Here is a 23,304-nt window from a genome sequence, read left to right as displayed (position 1 = left end):
CCTGACATTTATTAAGCCTATAAATTTACAGAAATATCATACTTTTTAATTTCAGTTAATTTTAGTTTTTTTAATTATTTATAAAAAATTTTTTTATTATTATTTTATTGAGTACTTTTTGAAAATAATTTCAATTCCACTTAGCTCTCTTCTTTATCCAGATAAATATGTAATAAATGCACAAAGAAAATGAACACTTGTAAGTGTGTGTATGTTCATTCTTTTAATTTGGTTTTATTAATAGTAATAATTGCACTAATGTCTTCTTACTCTCTTTTACTATTAGATCAAAGATGAAGTGAACAAACTATACCGTCAATTAGAAATAGACATAGATGCAGTTTTCAAGTCGATGTTGCTACTGAAAAAGAAAAAATATGCAGCACTAGCAGTCAGTAAACGACCAAATGGTGAAATAGTCACTTCAAAAGAATTAAAGGGACTGGATATTGTCAGAAGAGATTGGTCAGAATTAGCTAAGAAGGCTGGAGAGTAAGTATCTGATTGAATGATATGATAATAACAAATACCTTCCTTCAACAACAAAAAAAAAATATGACTATATACTTGGAAAAGCGGAGTTGATAAAATCAAAAACCAGATTGATTATATAACGATCAGGAAAAATTTCAAAATAGTATTGTGCAAGCAAAAACATATTCAGAGGAAGTATAGACTATAATCCAGTTGTTTCAAAATTAAAAGTAAGGCTTAAAAAAACTAAAAACAGAAATAAAGAACCTTGTCTGGAATTCTATTACCAAAAGAATGACTCAATTAAAAATAAGTATGTAACGACAATTAAAGATTGTTTTGAGCTTACTAGAAAGTTTCATTACTACATGAAATAGAAACTGATATAGAAAAAGAATGGAAAGGTGTGAAGGAGGACAACAATTGATGACTGGCTGTAATGTATCCCCAAGAACTCAGAAAAAAACCATGAATGAAAAAAAAAAAAAAAAATCTTTAAACAACATATTAAGGAAAGCTTGCAAAGAGGCCATAGCAGCGTGGCTTAATAATAAGTGCAAGGGAAAATAGAACACCTAGAAATTAGACTCGAGGTACACCAAAAAATAAAAAAAAAATGACAAGCATGAAAATGAATGATCCAAAGAACTTTTCATTCAAGATCAATGATGGCATAGTGTTATTTGAAAGAGAAGTTAACAAAAAGTGGGTTGAATAGATTTCAGGTGTTTACAGAGAAGAGAGAGAAATGATACTGCCTTTAACAATCTTAGAGATAATCTTCCACTACTAAAAGAAGAAATATTAAGACCTATAGAGCAAATGAAGACAGTAAAGACATCAAATCAGGATGACATTCATACAGAAATATTAGCTAAAGTCCCTAGAAGAAAATAGAATAGAAGAGCTAAGGAAACTGTTTAACCATATGCAGCATATATGATAGTGGATATGTTCTTAATGAACTCTGGAACTCGATGAACATCGTGAAAAGGGCTGGGGCAGTTGAGTGTAAAGATTACAGACCAATAAGCCTAATGAGCCATGTAAGAAATATCACTTGATGAATTATATTGGTAAGAATAAAAGCAAAAACAGCAAATGAAATAAAAGATGCCCAAAGTGTGAATTTATGAAAAGCAGAGAAACAAGAGATAGAGAGAGTATCTTTGATATCAGGATGATAATACAAAAAAATTTTGAAATGCAGAAAAATGTTTATCTTAGGTTTTATTACTATTATTAAGATAGACCTCTAGGTAGGCAAGGAACCATCAAGGGAGGCCACATATCATATCACCTGCACTAGTTGTCATGCCTTTTGTTGAATTCATTCACATTAGCTGCAATCACCACTTCCAATGGTATTCCATTCCAGTCATGCTGTACTGTATGGAAGAAAAATCTAGCTCTCACCTCTTCTTGACTGATTCATTCTCAACTTTCATGGATGTCCTCTCATCCTCTTTTTACCCTCCATTTTGTAGATAATAAGAAAGCATTGTATGGCGTTCAGCATAAGAAAAGAATAGACAGGATTTGATATACAACTGATATCCTATATGTATATTGGAACCAAATCCACAATGAACTGACAGAAAGAAGATAGGAGAAAGATTGATGCCTCTGAGATGTGGATGTACAGAAGAGCATTAAAGATCTCAACCCAGAAGAAGAGAAATAAAGTTTTCAAGATGGTAGGTACTAAAATGGAACTAATAAAGAACTTAGAAATAATGAAAAATATCGTATATGGGTCATATAGGCACGAAAGTCTTCATAAAGATTTATTAGAGGAAGAAGTGACTCGTGGTTTAAAAACATAAAGGATTGGCTGGGCCTGAACTATGCAAAAGAGCAATCCAAGACAAATATTTGGAGATTCACAATAGCCAACCTCCTAGATTGAAATGACACTTGACAGAATAGATAATTATAGTATGAAATATGTTGATGCAAAAGTAATACTTTTTTTAGTAGTTGCTTAATTCAGCTTTGAAAATAGTGCAGTCTGATTTGAAAATTGCCATTTTTAATGTGTAGTCAAATGGTCAGTGTTTAATAATAAGCTGAATTTTAAAAGCCATTCATTACATTAACAGTAGTACAAACTAGAGGCAATTTATTGAGATGCAGGCTGCAATATGCAGATGTCTGTGTGGGTCTTGTAATAGTTACTGACATTTACACTTACTCTTCTCACTTGGGTTTTTCTAGTTAATGAAACCAGTTCTCCCTTCATAGAGAGAGAAAGAGAGAGTGTGTATGCTGTGCATATTTGTTAACTAGCTATATTATACTGTCACAAAAACCAGCATCAAAATGATGTACTATTTAAAAACATGAAACATGAGTACTTTAAACTGTTGTGAATTCAGGACCATAAATTTAAGCTTTGTCAAGTACCATATTATGTTTTACTCAACACTTGGTAATAACTTAAAGACAGCATCCACCATCTGAAAGAAAGAAGGAAACTATGGTGAAAGTCCTCTTAACTGACTATATTGATTGACCAATATACTTTTTTTTATGTAACACCATAAACTACAAATCATATAATTTTAAGGGATTGTTGTTCCTTTAGTGATTGACATAGTGGTAATTGTCATATTGAATATTGAGAACAACATGTAAAAATGGTGTCCTTTCAGAAGTCCTTTGAAATACTTAGTCTTTCAAAGATTTGATAATGAATAGCAAGCCTATTGATTTCTTCTTTCTTTTTTTTATGTGAATCTCACTCACAAAAGATTGTGAACCTATCATAAATTTTAGAGGTGTGTTGTATGTACTAGATAATCCAGATAGTCTACTAGATAATTTTTATATATGGTAACTGAGAACTTTAACTTCTGACCCTCTGATAAATGGAGTGGTCACTGCAAAACTTTTATGCCTCCATATTTAAGCATTTCTGGTTAAATATCATCTATATTCCAGCTACCTTTCTGCATTTCAAGTTTTTTGATGGCTGTTTCTACCTCAAGCATTGATATGTACTCTTTTTTTTTTTTTTTTCCTGTTGAAAATTTCCTGCTATTGTACTGTCACAGCTTGTTTCGTTCAATGGTCTTTCAAAATAATTACTCCAGACATTTAGCATATCCTTATCTTCAGTTTTCATGTCACCTTTATCATCTCCTACAAGAATCACTTTTTCCATTTCCTTTTATGATACTCTTTCCTCCATTTTCTATATTCTTATCAAAGTCTTCCTATACTTTTGACTTTTGTTTAGCTACTTTCACACATAACTTAGCTCTCTTACATATTTCTGTGTGTGTGTTCTTTTAGGACATCTGATTTGCTAGGACTTTTTGGTATGCTTTCTTGTCTAGGATTGCTTCTCTGACATCTTGTATTTTTCTATTCTTGCAGACAACTTCATGCAACGCATACCTTCCTAGCTAAAATCGTCCATGTTTAGTTTGCCACTGAGGCTCCAAGGTTTGGTTCTTGTTTTCGACCTGTTTCATTCTTTCTGCAGTAATGTTTGTATAGTTGAACCTACCTACAGTTTACCTGTAAAAGCTGCTCAACTTTAATTATTTTTAAAACTTTTTTACATACTGTTCCTTTCAATATGCTATTCAGTTTTATCCTTCTTAAAACTAAGTGATGGTCACTTTCAATTTCAAATCCTCTGTACACTCTTGTATCTTGAACCAGCATGAAGATATCACTAGACATAGTCAATGAGATTTTCTTATTTCTTGCATCTTCTTTCTGTGAACTTGTTCAAATCATGTTTATGTTGAAATATAGTATTAGTAATGACTAGTCTATATGCTGAGCAGAAATGCAGCAGATACTTAACTGTTATTATTATCTCTACCCTTTTCTCCAAATTTTCTCAAAATGTTCCTTATGCATGATGGGATTCATTTCATACTATGTTATTTAGATCTCCTACAAGAATCACTTTTTCCATTTTCTTTACTTGGCTGCCTGCTCTAATAACTTGAAAAATTCCTCCACTTCTTTAGGAGAACCTTCTGTTGGACCAGGACCAGCGCATAGTATTTTTCTTGTGTGTGCAATTAATGTTCGGTGCCTTTCCAAAAAAGTTTTTTTTTTTTTTTTTTTTAATAAAGTGTGAATAAAATGAAAAACAAATGAAAACCGCTTTACAGTATAATGTTACCTATGGATTAGTCCTGCTTATACAATATAAATTTTCAAAATAATATAAAGTTAAGAGATTTATTCAAATATTCTTTACATTAATTTTGCATTAATAAATAAATTAATTTTGAAGATTCAACGAAAATAGATAAGAGAATTTTACAAGAATGTTTCGTATTGGACTCGACAGTTCGCTGATTATTTTGTGTCGCTGACACCGCCCTAATGAGCTCAAATGTTGAGAAGAATGAGTTATCAGTAGTAAGCCGACTTTTAGGGCCGGACCACATGCATCTGATCTGATTAAAATTAGAATACGGCCCTTGCACAGAACTCAACAATTAATCATAAGTTGATTTATGATACATCAAAAAATAAAGAACTATTTTAGGTATATTTTTGTAAATTTTAATAAAAAATTATAGTGATATAATCGGGTCCAGGATACAATTTCAGAATTTATTTGTTCTTTTCCGGGAAGATCTGAAGGGGCCTGAACAGAAGACGGCGTACATTCATAATTACATGTACCATTCGTTGTTAGTTTAAACTCTTATCTCATATTTTTTGACATCTTTTAGGTGCCTTTTCTTCTGTGGTGCCTGTGTATATTGCACACTTTGCACACACTACCAGCTGGGCCTGTGTGGGACCATAGGCACAAGTAAATTTCATTGTCCATTTTCACATTTGAAGCTTTGCTCACATAACTCGACTCCAAGTTTATCTTCATGTTTGGTGCTGTTATTGCTATTGATGAATACTATTGCTTCTCCTTCCTTTCCTTGATCATTATTGCCCAAATATAACACTCTATACTTATTATTTAGTAAGATCTTACTTCTTTTTGTCTTCTTTGTGCAATTATGTCCATGTAGCACTTTTCCAGTTCTTCTGCAAGTTCAGCATATGAACTAGTCATTAGTCAGGTTTGATTTCCTTTCCATTAATACTCTTATTCTGATAGGAACCATCACTGTATAGTGATGATTCTTATCAGAAGAGCTGTTTAAGCATGGCAATAATTAAGCAAAGGAATCACATTAAACAAAATATAGTATTTAAGTGTGTGTCATTTGGATTAAAATCTGTTCCTGAAAATAAATTTTAAAAAAAAGTTTATTATTATTATTATTACATGACACCTCCAGGGAGTCTAAGGACTCATCATGGGAGGGCACACTACTCTATTTTGCCAAATACGTCTCATTCTCTCCACTACCACTTAATTCTCTAACTAACAAAGCTCAACTAACACTGCTACCATCAATGGCATCTATCGCCCATCATCACCAACAACTAGGGTGACCAACTTTTGAACATGAAAATAAGGGAGATTGGGTCTTCACATCATTCTCTCTCCATTTATGTCCTTCAGTGCTAGAATGTTGCTTGCTGTCATTATTACCCCCATGGGCAATACTGAAGTCACATTTACATAATATACAATTAGCTTTATGAACATTGGATGGCATGGGTTGTAGCCACAAGTACTGTTCTTCTCATTTCTTTAGATAAACACACAAATATTTATATTTCTTTTTGGTGATGTTTTTACATCATTACTTTCTGTTTCACCGTTACTATCCATCACGAAAATATACTATGGCCCTCGATGTTCAAGGATACTGAAAGTACTTTGAGAATGAATACAGACACAACAGCTGGTAAGAACTCAAGATAGGAAACAGACAAACAAAATCCATAAGTGTATATTGAAAATTGCTACCAACGATTTGATTATTCCGAATGGATGTCGATTATTAAAATGGCACCAAAGGTTACAAGATCAATGCAACGATATAACATCTTTGCCGGAACACCCATGTATATTCATTGGCCAGAACAGAATTGTATCGATTAGAATTTTCCAAACTATCGATATTAGTGTCAAATTGTATTTGGCAGTTATAATATACATTGAAAAATTAACAACGATGATTGATTATGAAAAATACGGGAGTATTTGAAGATCAATATGGAAGCGGGGATACAGGAAAGTTGGTCACCCTACCAATAACCGTTTTTTGTCTGTAAATTGTGTGTGTTCTGAAGGTCGATTTGTCTGTATGCGGGATGAAAAACCTGAGTTTCCGGGGGCAAAAACTCTGCTACCACCATATGAGATCGGCTGACTCACCTTCAACTGAAAAAGCCCATATAAAGATTTCCCTCATCACGACAAGAATCGAACCCAGGTCTTTTCCAATCGAAGGGTGCAATGTTCCACTGTTCTTCCAATTGCACTCTGGTGGCTAATTGCGAATGCTGATAGTAAAGGGAAATTACGTTTTTTTTTTTTTATTATTATATGCTTATCACTGCTTATTTCCTCTAGCTTTAATTTTAGAGTTAAAAAGAGAAAATCTAACTTATTTTGGCTTTATTTGATTAGAACTTTAGCTCAGAATAACAAATGTGAATTGGTAACCTTGCTCACCTTTGAGCACAATATAATTTAGAGAAAGCATAATTAACTTCATCAAAAAATACATTTATTGTTAATTGTAGTCACCATGTCAGTATGTGAATAATCTTTTAAACTTTTACTGTAATGTTTATTGTTAAATTCACATTTTATTAATTCTTCCCTGATGATAATTTTGGTAAAACACACCATAATTTTAGGTATGTTGTTGAGCAGATTCTTTCAGACAAATCAAGGGAGGAAATTGTACATAATATACACTCTCATCTTGAAGAACTTCAAGCTTCTGTTAGAAGTGATACGATTCCTTTGTGCAGATTTACCATCACAAAGGTGTGTTAACTTTGATAATCTTACTTTTTTTTTTAATAATGGTGATATAATTATGATGTCTCATTCAGAAACTTGTGGATTAAAAAACATACAGGTTTATTTATTATGGTTATTTATATGTGAGTTTAACATAAAATTAATTGTAGAGTTTATTGTGCATAAGCAGGTGATGTTGGAAGCTTTTAAGCTCGATATATTTTAAGTTAATTATAGAAGTGCAATAACTAATGGCACAGAAAATCAATGCAAGGTTTGTAGGTGTGCAGTTGAAAGATATTGGTGGAATGAATGAAATTCTTAGTGCAAAAGGAGTAAAATTAAACAACATGAGAAGGAAAGAAATTAAGTCAGAAGAATAAAATGAAAGATTTTTCTTGAAGCAAAAGTTTGGTGTGACTGTTGCTAGTAGGGAACCATATAAGAGATTATTTTATGGGTAGGTACAAATGATTTGAAAGGAAACCAGTATAGTTTAATAACAGATTTACAAGAATTCCTGACTGGAGTGAAAGAGAGAGATAAGATTATAAATCTGTTGTCACAATACGACAGAAGCAAGTTGAGAAGAAAGGCTGTGATTACAAATTAATCAATATCTAAGATGACTGTATTTTTTAAGGAAATTACAACTTAGACTAATATATTAACTAGAATCAGTTTATGATTTTTTTTTTTTTTTTAACCACTAAATACTTAAATAAGATAACTGAAAATTGGGTTTTAATTGGTTTGAAATTTGATACAACTAGTAACTGACTAGTTTCACCACGTTACAGTTAATGTGGCAAAACTAGTTGTATCAAATTTCTAACCAATTAAAACCCAATTTTCAATTATCTTATTTAGAATCAGTTTAATTAATACTTCCAGTATCAGAGAACAAAATATAGTGAACACAGGCACTATATTTTGTTTACTAAGCAAAGAGGTGAAAACATGTCAACTGAGAGTAAACATGTCAACTAAGAGTGGGATAAATTCGATGTTCTTGGCTGTTGGGCTGAAGTATGGAAGATGAGAGCTTCCCAAATTTGGGACAGTTTCATGCTGAAAAGTCTTTTGTATTTTTATTTGCTATCATGGAATAGAGTGGCTGTAGTAGTAGAAATACATAAAGACTACATCAGCAATCCTGATGTTGGCTGTTCTACCCATTTGGCTATAGTAGGATAGCTCACAACTGCCAAGGACCTGGTAAACACCCAACTGGTCTTTGATGGAGCAGATAAAGCATGCTAATTTTGGTCTATAAGTGGTTGGAAGGTTTTTTAGATGTGGCTTGGATATATGAATGGTGATAGCTTTGGTGTTATCTCTGTTCTGGAGGGATAGTTTAGGAATTTTAATGTTTTTTTTTGGATATGGTGAGAATTGTAGCCATTGAATAAGAAAGGATTTTGTGAATGTAGTCGAGTTCTGTGGAGGGGATACTGTTATCTGAACTAATTAATTTAGCCCTATTATAAAGTTCTAATAACCCCATACTGCTGGGGGGGGGGGGGGCATGGCTTTGTGGATGTATTTGTGGGTTTTCTGTAAACAGAGAATGCTGGGGATTCATCAGGCTGACTGTTGTTATTTTCTTTTTCTAATGTGAACCGGATCCTGGGATGTTGATTGTTTTGATGATGTGTTAAAAATATGTTGAGAGTATCCAGTCCTTGTAGCTAAATGGAGAACATCAATCAAAAAATTGTAGTAGACAAACAATGGATCTGTATGGGTAGAGTTTAGAGCTTTCTCTTCAAATATTTCCATTAAAAAATTAGCCTCCTGGGAAGAGAGCTCATTGCCATCCTGCCTATTTATTTCTAAAAATTTCCTTGTCAAACAAAATACCTCAAGTTCATGATGAACTTGGCTGAAATATTGTTAGAAAATTTAGCTTGAATAAGGTCTAATGTGTTTTTAAGTGGGACATTGGTGAACAGAAAGAAGGCACCAAACATGACCATAATGCCTGTGTATTGGAGTCTGCGATTTTCTATGCTGATTTACTGTCAGTGACATGCTTCAACTTCTTTACTTAGTGTCTGTGCACACATCGTATTATATTTTCTTCCCTGATGACGGAAATTTGCGAAATTCGTGAGTTCAACATGTATGCATGGCAAAATGTGAAAGATATGTTTGTGGAGAGACTAAACAGGAGACGAGAAAGGGTGAAGCAGCAAAAGTAAGTAATATGGGAATGAAGGGAAATATGAATGAGGAAACAGAAGGTGCAGCAGAATGAGAGGAGTAAGAGAGCAGAATGAATGACAAATGATTTAAGTCTACAAAAGAAAAATGCAAGGGCATATATCAGGAGGTTATTGAGGAGAGTGAAAGATAACAGTATAGTGGGAAATATTGTCATATGTTGCCAAGGTATGACAAAGATGAGTTCAGACAGAGAGCCAGAATCATGAATGGTATGTTGGCAGAGCTTTGTGAATAGAAGGGAGTGCACTTTGTTGATGTCTAACACGTATTTGATGGAAGAACTGAATTATACAGGCATGATGGATTGCATTTGAATGGCTTTGGAGTGAGTGAACTGCAGAAACTATTGCTAGATGGAAGTGCATTGTGTGATGCAAGCAAGAGATCAGAAGTAAGACATGAAGTGAAAGGTCAGGAGGATGGTATGGTAGAGACTGAAGTGCTTGGCAATGAAAATAGTGGTAGTGTGAGAGATGAAGAGAATGAGGCTGTAAAAGGAACATGGAGGAGGGGGGGTGGCATAGGGAGAGTGGATGTTTGAAGTAGTAGTGAATGTATGTATGGGGATGATCAGCATAGAAATGGAATAGATCAAGATGTGAGTGGGGTAGTTGAGACTTAGCGAATATATGGGGTAAGTGGTGATAAAAGCGACCTTTATTACTGCTTAAGGGCAAGAAGGTGTGGTAGGAAAATCACAACCAAAAAGTGACTTGCATAGGACTGGTTATATCAGAAATAAGGGAAGTGAAATTGTTTTACTGATTGAGTTTATTCATCCCACAATCATTGTAATAAGTGAAACATGGCTGAATGAAGATGATATCCTAATGGGAATAGAAATGGAAGGGTATAGTGTTTTTTGTGAGGATAGAAAGGACAAAAAGGAAGGGGAAAGTGCTGCTGATGATAGCAGGGGAATTATGTCCACATAAGGTGGACATGAAAAAGGGAAATGGTAACAGTAGTTTTGAGGCAGCGTGATGTGAGATGGAGATTGACAGGAAAGATATTTACTTGAATATTGCTATAGGCCAGGGAATGTGGAGGGTGCTGATGAAGAATCGTATGAGCAACTTTGGTTAGTGAAAAAAAGAAGGGTGATTTTAATTATGACAGTATAGATTGGAGAATAAGGAAAATGAATTTCTCAATTTCTTGAGAGACAACTTTCCCAGGCAGTGTGTAAAGGAGGACACATGAGAATCGCGAGTTTTGGATCTGATCATTTCATCAGAGGACATAATTGTGATTGGCGTTTCGCACTTTCCTCCAGTTGGTGAGAGTGATCATGAAGTGATCACTGGTATTTTGGACCATTATTCTTTAATTTGTACTTCAAACAGCAGTGTACAAATTATTATTTAATTTGTACACTGCTGTTTGAAGATGATGTAAAAATTGGTAGAGTAATAAGGAATCAAGCAGATATGGCCTTCAGGAGGACAGTGGGCAACAGTATAGAACTGAGAATTCAGTGTTACCAAGTGTAAGGTTCCGAAATTTGGTAGGCAACAATGGGATGCCAAGTATACACTTGGTTATGGAAATTGAGGAGATAAGAGACCTTGGAGTGATGGAGGACATGGATCTGAGGTTTAGCAGTCACACTGCAGAAATTGTGAAGACATTACATCAGATTATGGCAATGATGTGGAGATCCTTAACTTGTAGATATAAAGAGGCTCTGATTGCATTCTGTAAGGCCTAGACTAAGTCTCATGCAGATTTTTGTGTGCAGAATTGGTCCTCTGGTTGTTGTGGTGATGAATATACTGCAGAGGATCCAGAAAAGACTGACTAGGGTCATAACTCGCCTTTGGAATGTGAGGACAGATTGAGGGATTGCAGTTTGCAAAGCCTTGTGAATAGGAGGAAGAGAGGGGATATCATTGAGACATTTAAATTGGTAAAGGGTTGTTACCAGGTTAACGTGGAAGAAATTTTTCCTATAATGGGAGAATGGGGCAGAACAAAGGGAAATACCTGGAAAGAGGATATGAGCAGAGGCATAAGGAATAGGTTCTTTGCATGGAGAGTAGTTGGTGAGTGGAATGCATTGCCTGACATTGTAATGAATGTCATGGTTTGATGGGCTTTGTGTGTAAAAGTGTTGGTCTCACACGATGAATCTTTTGACTTCATGGAGGTGTGGCATTAATAATAATAATAATTTGACTTTGGTGAAATATTGGAAGTATTAATTAAATTTATATTATATTAATTTCCATAAAAAATACAGTTATGAATAGTCAATGTATAAATAAGCCTTACCACCAGAAATACACAGGATGTGTAGTATGTAATATATATATAATGTGAAAAAAGAATTGCATCAGTGGACTTTGTTGCATTTGAATGGATCTGGAATTGGGTGTTTGAAAAGCTTGTTAGTCTTTGTGGGTGATAATGTCTTGGAGAATGAAGAGTTCATTCCAGATACAGTTGAAACAAGAAGTATTAACTTCGAGAATGTGCAGCAGAGTTCGGGGTTGGATCTATCAACATAAGAAGGATCTGCATCAATGGAAAAGAAATAGAACTGTAGAAGAATTGGAAAAGTTCCAGATAGTAGGCTTTACCATACAAGATTATGATAAGAGAAATGGAGTAGCTATAGTATTCAGTACTAAATATGAGAATAATCTTGAATAGCATGCATTGCCAAATAGAGTGATGTGAGCAGACATCTTCGTCTTCTCTTGAGCAGGATCTTCCAATCTTCTCTATTCCTTGCTGTTCGGAAAGGTTCCTTATATGTTTTGCATCCCGAGATGGTCTTTATTAATTTCAGCCAGGTAATTCTTGGTCTTCCAGATCTTCTTTTTTCAGTTGGAAAAGTATTGATTAGGACGTTAGGAAGTCTGTCTGCGTCCATGCGTACAGTGTGTCCAAACCATCTCAGTTGTTGTTTTCTAATTTTTTCTATTATTGTCTTTTTATACAATAGTTCTTGTCTGACTGTGATGTTTGTTTTCTTTTCTATCCAACTTGTTCTATTTATTTTTCTTAAGCATTTCATTTCAAATGCCAGCAGTTTTTTTCTCCCCTTTTTTAACTGTCCATGCTTCTGCTCCATAGATGACTGTTGGTATAATTATTGCTTCATATAATTTAATTTTGGCTTGCTTAGATATCTTGTTTGTTTTCCAGATTTTCTGTAATTTTCCTATGGTGGTCAATCCTATCACTATTCTGTGTTTGATTGTTCTGAGTTCATCTATTGTTTCTGTCAGTATCCAAGGTATATGAAGTTGTCTACTTGTTCTATTTGTTCTCCGTTTAGGGTGTCTGAGATGGTAGTTCCGTTCCTCCCTATTTTCATCACTTTTGTATATTTATTGTCATGTCATATGTTTTACAGGTTTTATTTAGCTTGTTGATCAACTTTCGTAGTTCATTTGGGGTTCTTGCAAGAAGGACGAGATCATCTGCATATTTGATATTATTTATGTTTAAGCCATTGACATTGATTCCAGGCTCATTGTCTACTGCCTTCTTTACAACTTCTTCTAAATATATGTTGAAAAGGCATGGGGATAATGGGCATCCTTGCATTACCCCTTTTTGGATCTCTATGTTGTGAGTGTGTCCTTTTTAATTATTGCATTTGTCTTAGAGTAATATTTTATCAGAAACTGTATTATATATTTGTCTATTGCTTTTTCTAGTAGAATTTTAAGAAGGATTTCTCTGCTGATGTTATCGAAAGCTTGTTTAAAGTTCACAAAACAACAATATAGTTCTTTATGGTCTTCCCAGCTGAGCTCTGCTAGTTGGTGCAGTGTGAAAATTTGGTCTATTGTTGTTGTTCCGTTCCGTTCCGGTCTATTCCGAGGAAACTAGCTTGTTCTATGCCTATCATTTCTTCATAGGTGTTTTTTAATCTATTTTGTATAATTCTTATGAATATTTTATAGGTGCGAGGGAGTAAATTGATTGGTCTGTAATTTCTGCAGTCTCTTTTGTCTCCTTTCTTGTATATTGGGATGATCTTTCCAGTTATCTGGGATCTCTCCTGTTTGGAGTATTTTATTGAATAGGATTGTTAAATATTCTATTGATATGTTGCCTCCATATGACCACAGTTCAGTAGGGATAGTATCAATGCTTGGTGCTTTATTGTTTTTCATCTGTTTTATTACTTATCTAACTTCTTGTAAAATTTTTGGGTGATCATTATTTTCTTCTGTTGTTGGCATTGTAGTTTTCTTTCCTTGGTGGAAGATAGTCTTAAAATGGTTTGACCAGATTTTTCTTATGTATTCAATATTCCCAGTTTCAGTCATCTTGTTGTTTATCATTGTTACTGCTTTTGCTGAGAATTCCTTTGTAATTTCTCTTACACTATCATGGAAGAGCAAACATCAGAATGATTAATTGAACAATGAGACCTATTTGTGTTGATGGTTCCACAGAAGGTTCTACTAAAGAAGTTGAGGAATTTTTCAAGGCATTAGAAAAAGCAGCTGACACAAAGAAAAATGAAACGTGGGTCCTTGTTGTTGAACTAAACAGGAGTAGGAGAACAGACATACAGAAATGTTTTGGGAAAATTTAGAGAAAAAAGCAAAGCAAATAATAATGGTAAGTACTTGCTGGGTTTCTGTTCTGTATGTGAACTAGTCATTACTAGTACCACATTCCAACATAAATGATGTTCAGAAATTCACATAGACAGAAGTTACAAGAAATAAGAAAATTTCATTGAGTACAGTATTGTTGATAGCAATATCTCATGCTAGTTCAGAAAATAAGGGTATACAGAGGATTTGAAACAGGAAGTAATCACCATTTTAGTTTTAAGCAGAATAAAATTGAATATCATGTTGAAAAGAAAAGCAAGGGTATACAGAGGATTTGAAACAGGAAGTAATCACCATTTTAGTTTTAAGCAGAATAAAATTGAATATCATGTTGAAAAGAAAAGCATGTAAGAAAGTTTTAAAAAGAATCAAAGTTGAGTAGCATTCAGAGGTGAACTGCAGACTTAAATAAGCAAATATTATTCCAAAAAAAATGAAAGTTTGTAAACAAGAACAAATCTTTGGAGATTTGGTGTGATAAATGATACAGCAGTGTGGCTGCCATGCCACAGAAAAAGCCATCAAAAACCTGAAATAGATGTTTGACCAGAAATGCTCCAGTAGAGATAAAAAAAAGTTTTACAGTAGCTACACTTCATAATTCAGGAAGCCTGGTCTGTGGTAATGAAATTGAATGTGAGAATTACAGAGCAATTTCTCTGAGTGTTCCTAGTAAGAATTCTACCAGCAAACTTGGGGAAAGGCCAAGAAAAACTGTAAAAGGGAAATTTTGAAACTGATAAGCTGGGTTCACACCAAACAAAAGTTGTCAAGATTAGGTTTTCCGTTTGAAATAAGTAGTAGAGATGATGGAAATATAATGTAGATCTGATAAAGGCATACAACAGGAGCTAAGAGAAGAGTTGTTTAAAATGCTAGATTTATATGGCATAAATGGTACATTATATCAAGCAATACATGTCTGTATATGAGTTGTTGGTCAGCAATGAGAGTTGAAAATATAGGAAAATGGTTTGATGTTAAATTGGGTGTAATACCAGGATGCACATCATCTTCACTGTACATAACATTATGAAGCAAAGTTGCATAAAATTGAATATATCCAATTGTATATATTCAGCACACCTCTTTACTTTATACAGATTGAGTTATATTCTTAAATGAATCTGAAACAAATCTTGCAGGATTTCCTAAATAAATTGAATAATTGTAATGAATTTGGTACAAAAATTAGCAAATAGAAGAAGATTATGAAAATAGGCAGGAACATTGAAAATATCACTTGCATCCTAAATAGAGAGCCCATAGAACAAGTAAAACACATCGGCTGTTTGGGCAAAATGTTTAGTGGAGATGGCATGTTAAACATGGAAATAGATGACAGAATGAGCAAAGCTGGTATAGTGATGGGTCAACTAAATAATTTTATATGGTAAATGAGAAATTATTTAAAACACTAAACCAGCTGTATAGTTCAAACCAGTTTTAACTTGGGATCTGAGAGCTGGGTTAGAAATGAAACATTTGATCAAATTCTGGATCCCTTAAATCACTGAGAGATAAGATAACCAAAACAGATTTGATAAAAACTAAACAAAAAATTAATCTCTGGAGTATGTTATAGAATTCCCATTAGAAATTATAAAGTGCTTCCAAAGATACAAGTTCTGAGGATGATTAGGAGTGAACAGATAGCATTAATGGCAGAATCATATTAAAAATGAGGATACTAGGGGGAAAGTTGTTATTATTAGCATTTTGAAATGTGTGAGAAGAAAGGTTAGCAAAACAATTTTTTTTTTGTCCAGGATGGCAAGAAAAAAACTGAGAAGAAGATCAAGATTCAGGTGGATTGATATAATAATTAGAATTCCAGCTATAAGATCTAATTATATTTTAGTCCTGAAAAAATAACAGATTAATTTGGAGGAAATTGTTTATAGGAGGTTAGTGATGATGTAAACTTTTTATGCAGTACTATTATATTCTGTACATTCCCTGAAGGTAATCAGGAATTTGATGATTCTGATATTGAAAAATGACTATAAACTTGACTGATCAACAACTTTAGTGACTTATAAAAAAAATTAAAACCCTTAGCTCACTGAGAGATAAGATAACAAAACAGATTTGGTAAAAACTAAAACAAAAAATTAATCCCTGGAGTAAGTTATGGAATTCCCATTAAAAATTATAAAGTGCTTCCATGAATTTTTTTTGTTCTGTGTCAGCATTTACTTTTCTATGCATATGTAATCAAAGAAGAAAAAATTCAACTCAGTCAAGTAGGCACTTCTATACAGTTCATAACTACAGAAAATTACCCCTATCTCAAAAGAATAATAATAGGAGTGTATAAATTACTCTTTGTTTACTTTTATGTGAAGGTTTATATGCACAGTTTGTGTGTGTGTGTGTGTTGATCACATACAAGAGATAGAACCTGTAAGCGCATCATTGCCAAGTGTAGGGTGCAAGTGAGGATGTGAAAAGAAGTTCATTGATATTTTTCCTTGAAAAATTATAAGTTGTAGCAGTTAAAGAATATAAACAGATAGATAGAATTAAAGAGTAGGAGAGGAAGCTGATTCAGTTTGTTTACAGTTATGCTGATAAGGGATGTGGACAGTTGCTGCTGCTCTTGTTTTTTGTGGTTCCCACTCATGAAAGGTTGTATGCCTATAGTACATTAGTACTTTGAGTGGGCTTTGGATTTCTTAATTCTATTTTTATAATTCTTTTTTTTTTTTTTTCCCCATAGTCCGGAGACTAAACATGGAAGTTTCTCGAGCTACTTCAGGCCTCCGATAAGTAGGGCAGTGGTCTTAACACTGGTGATGAAATTCATCTTCCACCTAAATATAGTCACAGACATCCATGTCCATGGAGGGATTTGAACCTGTGACCTGTTGATTGGAAAGCAACTGTTAAGCCACTTTACATAGTTATATTGTTATTCATTTTAACTAGCATGAGTGCTTACTCTAGATCAGCGTTTCTCCACCTTCCTAAGCCCAACAACCAGTAAAATGCCTAAAATAATTCTATGGACCCACTAAGTTTTTTTGGTTTTTTTTTTTATAATTTTTAATTACTTATTCAGTTTTAATTTGTTTTGTTATTTATTTAACTAATTTAAGTCTGTGTGCGGACCCCCCTGTCCCATTGTCGCAGACCACATGTTGAGAAACAATGCTCTAGATAAACAGTTCGTGACATTTTTGAAATTCTAAAGGAATCTCTTAACTCCATAGATTTTATTCTTTATATTGTTGAGTAATGAAAGCGCTAAGTTTGCAAAACAGTATATAATGGTCAGTGCTCTTTGCTCCATAGTTGATTGGTTTTTCTGATTTATTCAACTTCCAGCTTATTTTTGTAACATGTTTAAGAAATCTTAATCTAACTGTGCCCGTTCTCCTTTAACATGCGGATTAAATGATTTCTACTTGACCATTGTTTGATCACAGGACAACTAGCATTTACACAAAACAACAGATAATCTTATCTTTAGAACCTTGAAACTTTAGAACCTTGAGCAGATTTTTAACTTTTTGCAAGATGAATTCTTCAAGGGCACCTGCAGAGATAGAGATTTTTCATTGTCTGAATGTTCTGTTTTGTATTTTATACAGTAGTAATTTGTAATTAATGATGACATCATTTACTATTTGACTTGGCCCATCATATAGTGCTCCAGAGGAACAGAGTAATACTTGATTGTAAATAGGTATGGGACTTAATGTTTAATCAAGAATTTATTCAGATTTCTATCACTTAAATAGTTTGTTTTTACAATGAATTAAAAATTATAAGTGAAGCATTTCAATATTAATTATTCATAGCATCTTTTAATAAAGATATGATAATGCATTTCCCTTCTCTCCCTCTTTTTTCAGCAATTGACAAAGTCTCCTGAAGCTTATCCTGACAAAAAAAATCTTCCACACGTTCAAGTTGCTCTTCGAATGAATTCACGAGGTGGGCGAAAATTAAAGCAGGGAGATACAGTAACGTATGTGATATGTGAGGTACTGTGTTTGATTGTGATTGGCATCTAATTAGAAAAAATTGTGCTATTTTGTGGAAGGTTTGCAGCTCATAATAATAAATGAATAGCAATATTTCATGTTTATTAATTATGATATGGAATTATGTTTACATTTTATATACTTTTCTTGATAATGAAGTATTTTACAGTTTTCGCTTGTTTTTTACTAAGTTTTGCAGCCATTTTTATGCTTTAAAGTGGTATGTGTTGACAGATTGGATAAAAAGAAATGTATACATTGACTATTGTTATATACAGTCAGCTCTCACTATAGTAAATGTAGTGGATTGTTTGCTATAGTTAATTTCTATTAAAGTAGCTCTGTGCCTAATAATAATAAGAATATATTATCACAATGAGTCATTAACTCATTATGGGAGTTACACACCAACTATTATTGACACTTGAAACATTAAATCTCTCTCTCTCTCTTTAACACTTTGAGTCCTAGACCTACTGGGACTATTGTTAAGTCATTGCTTTCTCTGTATTTTACTGCTTTATATCTTCCTATTCTATCTTTCTATCACTATTTTACCTCTTCAGATATCGGGCCTAACATGCTTACATCTAGGATTGTTTCCTCTTTGGATACTGGCAAATTTATATTTTGCGGCGCCAGCCAGTATCCTATAGCAGAACGGGATCCTTGCTCAGGGAGACAATACTAGATTCTGAGGCTTTCTTACACAATATCTTACTTTAACGCTGCTGTATAGATTCAGATTATTGCAGTCGTGACCTAAATCTATAATTATATACACTTTCTAATTCCTTCCTGCCAAAATAGGTTCTATTTTTACAAGTAGTAGTTTGGAATCGTAATCAGGCATGACTCATGTTTAGGTAAATATGGCATGTTTATTGGAATATCTAAACAGAATACACAAAAATTCATACACTCAATTTGACTCAATTCTAAATAAGTAAATAACTGGAGTTAAGAAACTAACATACTCTAAATTAAATCAAAAGTTAAGAAACATTGTAAAACACAGTAATTGAAAATTGAGATAGATTGCAAATGATATGAAGTTAGGTTAAATTTCCTTTCTGCAATGCTATTCATAAGTTAATTCTATCACAAACAACACAAAAGATCTCTTCTAAACAATTCTTCTTTTTTCTCAAAAGAGGTTAGCTATCTAATTAGGGACTGTCCACAAAGTTCTTTAGAAATGTTCTTAATTTACATACACATATAATCTTCTCTCTTCTAAGGAATATTATACACAAAATAGAGTAATTTTACTTTACTGAACTTTTTTTCCACATCTTTCAGCACCACATGTACATCTGGTTATTTCTTGTCTATTGGCTGTCCTTACACCAACGTAGGGGTTACACTATCTTCATGATTTCTGCCGAAAATGAACTCGAATCTCTGTTTCAGGATACATTTTGATGGAACTTTTCAGCGACGGCTTGATTCTGCTAGGACTGGAAAATTTACCTTCAGCTCTGTGTAGAATCCTACTCCATTCTCAAGAAAACTCGCTGTCCGACATCTTAGCACAGACTTCATCCCCCACTAACTTCCGAACCACCAAGCAGGAAAACGATACGACAAGAGAGGGAGAGCTCCGATACGGCGCTCGTCCCCTTATATTCTTCGTTAGAGCGCCCTCTTTTTCAGAGTCCCCTTTGCACATGACCCATCTCTTTTCTCCCCTTGGGTTCATCCCTTGCTCTCCCAATGCTGTTATGCTCTTGCATTTCCAGAATTTGCATCAAAGTATGTTCCATGTATGCAACTGCCGCCAACGTTACGCTGTACACATGTAGTTTTATACCTTCCAAGAATTATTATTTAGTAACTATTTGATGACTCACAGTTATTTTTTACACAGCTGAAGTGAGGCTTAAATTAAATGAGATTATCTCTCTTTTAAGACATACTGTAAAAAAAATCTTAATATGATCACAATAGCTTAAATATATGGTATACAAGAAATAAAGAATACTAAATTTTATAATAAATTTAGTTTAATCCTTTATCCAAGTGTGTGCAAACAAAGTTTGCACCTGAAAGTATCTTCAGGACTGGGGTAAAGTGGTTAAACACCGGGCAACTCCTTGCAAAGGTGGAGCAAGCTACCAACACTCCTATCTCAGTATCTCCCATAATGCAAACCACATCTCCTTGCGGATATGTATAATGTTATTCATTAAGGGAAGGGCCATTACCCAGATTAGTTTCGACCTTTATTGAGGTCTCTTCAGTGGGAGCCAGGCCCAAGTGGAGATACCAAGGCAGTCGTCCGATGTTGTACCACTTTACCCCAGTCCTGAAGATACTTTCAGGCGCAAACTTTGTTTGCAAACACTTGGATAAAGGATTAAACTAAATTTATTATACTCTGACTAAGTGAAAAATAAACTTTCAACATCTTTCTCTAAATCCAGAGTAATTTAATAGTAATGCCAAAGTAATGCCAGAGTAATGCCAAACGGAACGGTGGCACACCGTTCCGTTTGGCAGCTCCTATAGGAGGAGATGACCTTGCTAATGCTTCTGCCTTTTTATCTCCACTTGGGCCTGACTCCCACTGAAGAGACCTCAATAAAGGTCGAAACTGCTCTGGGTAGTGGCCCTTCCCTTAATGCATAATATTATACATATCCGCAAGAAGATGTGTTTTGCATTATGGGAGATACTGAGATAGGAGTGTTGATAGCTTGCTCCACCTATGCAAGGAGTCACCCGGTGTTGTACCACTTTACCCCAGTCCTGAAGATACTTTCAGGCGCAAACTTTGTTTGCAAACACTTGGATAAAGGATTAAACTAAATTTATTATAGTCTGACTAAGTGAAAAATAAACTTTCAACATCTTTCTCTAAATCCAGAGTAATTTAATAAAAAGGTGGCACACCGTTCCGTTTGGCAGCTCCTATAGGAGGAGATGACCTTGCTAATGCTTCTGCCTTTTTATCTCCACTTGTGCCTGACTCCCACTGAAGAGACCTCAATAAAGGTCGAAACTGCTCTGGGTAGTGGCCCTTCCCTTAATGCATAACATTATACATATCCGCAAGGAGATGTGTTTTGCATTATGGGAGATACTGAGATAGGAGTGTTGATAGCTTGCTCCACCTATGCAAGGAGTCACCCGGTGTTGTACCACTTTACCCCAGTCCTGAAGATACTTTCAGGCACAAACTTTGTTTGCACACACTTGGATAAAGGATTAAACTAAATTTATTATAGTCTGACCAAGTGAAAAATAAACTTTCAACAAATTTTATACATTAAGTGAAGAAGTTTCACTTTTAATTTCAGCTCTTGTGCAGGTATTTCTCTTTGTTGGTAAGTTTAATATGTTGGATTCTGAATGAATGATTTCTTTGTAAGATTCCTTCATTCAGGATCTAACACATTTTATATACTTTTCTTGATAATGAAGTATTTTACGGTTTTTGCTTGTTTTTTACTAAGTTTAGCCATTTTTATGCTTTAAAGTGGTATGTGTTGTCAGATTGGATAAAAAGAAATGTATACATTGACTATTGTTATATACAGTCAGCTCTCACTATAGTAAGCGTAGTGGATTGTTTGCTATAGTTAATTTCCTTTAAAGTAGCTCTGTGCCTAATAAGAATATATTATCACGAGTCATTAACTCATTATGGGAGTTACACACTAACTATTATTGACACTTGACACATTAAATATCTCTCTCTCTCTTTAACACTTTGAGTCCTAGACCTACTGGGACTTAAAGAACTCTATGTCCTGACCATTTTTAGCTCTATTTAAAAAATTCTGTGCAGTATTTCTATTGAATATCCAAATAATTATATTTTTCTTTTAGTTAGCATCTTTGGCAATTAATTGGAATAAAAGTATTAGTTATACATGTGGTATGGGCTTCAGAAACGGGTTGCAAGAAATCAAGGTTTTTGAAAAAAATAAAAAAAGTTAATTTTTTACTAGTTTCAAATTATATCTACTTCTTTAGTGTTCAAAATTCGACAGATTCAGTCAAAATATTGATTAGATGTTACATAAATAATGAAAATTATAAATAAAATTTATGGGTGTTATTATTATGATGAAAATATCATTTTACATAGAGGCGTACATCACCATAATTATCCACTATTGGCCACAAAAGTCAAATGGTAAATTATTGAATTAGGCCATTCACTTTTATCAAGAAAGCTTTTAACAGCTTTAGATTCTAGTTCTCCTGGAGATCTCTCAGGTTCTACTTCCATATATTAAAGGAATTTCTAAAGTTCTAAGACCTTAATATGATTGGCCGAGTGGTTAGAGTATCCAGCTGAAAGGCTGCAGGTTCGAATCCCACTGTGGGCATGGATGTTTGTGATTGTCTATCAAAATGCTAGTGGTAGTGATGGACAGTAGATGCCGTTGTTGTTGTAGTTGACATAGTTTGCTGTGGGTAAGTGGTGGAGACAGAGAGTTATAGATCGGGTGCCCTCCATCGATAAGTCTTTGGGCTCCTTGGAGGTGTCACGTAATAATATTAATATTGCATCATTCCAGAAGTATCCTTCCGTCCCTCTCAGGAAGATTTCTATCTTTCTTTCCTCGCCTCTAAAGACGAGCTTTCTCCAATCAGCTTTCCAGGGTCTGTCAGCTCTTGTGGTTTATCTTACTTTGGGCAGTCTGGTAGATCTGCAGCCTTGCTTTTATGTTCGGGAGGAACATAAACTGCATATTCAGTATCATGAACCAGAGCAGTCTGGCCTAGCAAAACATGCCAACTCAACTAAACATAATGCGATTTAGAAGAAAACTAAACTCTTAAATAAAAGTAGATTCCTTGTAGAACTGTTATACAAAGAGAGCTTTGAGACTTTTCTACACCACCCAAATTTAAACAGATCTGATAGCCTTCAGTTATCCCCTTTATGGGAAACATTTTTATATCAGTCCTCTGTAAATTCATGGTTATTACTTTATTATATTAATTTTCTTTTTATTAGGAATTTACTATCTACTGTTTTACTTGTGCTACAGTGGTGTTTTTTAAAATTAATTCTTTTGTTCCATTATAAATGTACTAAGAATGCCTTTGATACTTAGGCGAAAATTTTGCATCAATTAAATATACTTCCATGTACTTTGAGTTTTCATCTTTAATTTCTACATACATGACCACTTACCTA

At 34.0% G+C, this 23,304-nt stretch overlaps 1 protein-coding gene across 4 annotated transcripts in view; it reads left to right on the top strand.

The window, feature by feature from the left end:
• The window catches only part of PolA1 (DNA polymerase alpha catalytic subunit), a 561,406-nt gene that overhangs the window by 433,871 nt on the left and 104,231 nt on the right, over positions 1-23,304 (top strand). For 3 of the 4 annotated variants that reach the window (XM_090402430.1, XM_090402431.1, XM_090402428.1), the window contains 3 exons: positions 287-492; positions 7,231-7,363; positions 18,015-18,146. In XM_090402430.1, the coding sequence (XP_090258556.1) occupies positions 287-492; positions 7,231-7,363; positions 18,015-18,146 (471 nt within the window). Of the gene's footprint in view, positions 1-286; positions 493-7,230; positions 7,364-18,014; positions 18,148-23,304 lie in introns of those variants that run through there. The other variant, XM_090402432.1, reaches the window with a different exon arrangement.

This window comes from Typopeltis vanoorti, chromosome 13 (assembly GCF_054136105.1).
Source record: "Typopeltis vanoorti isolate ZY-2024b chromosome 13, IOZ_Tvanoo_1.0, whole genome shotgun sequence".
Classification (NCBI taxonomy): Eukaryota; Metazoa; Arthropoda; class Arachnida; order Uropygi; family Thelyphonidae; genus Typopeltis; species Typopeltis vanoorti.
This window is presented reverse-complemented; position numbering and strand designations above follow the sequence as displayed.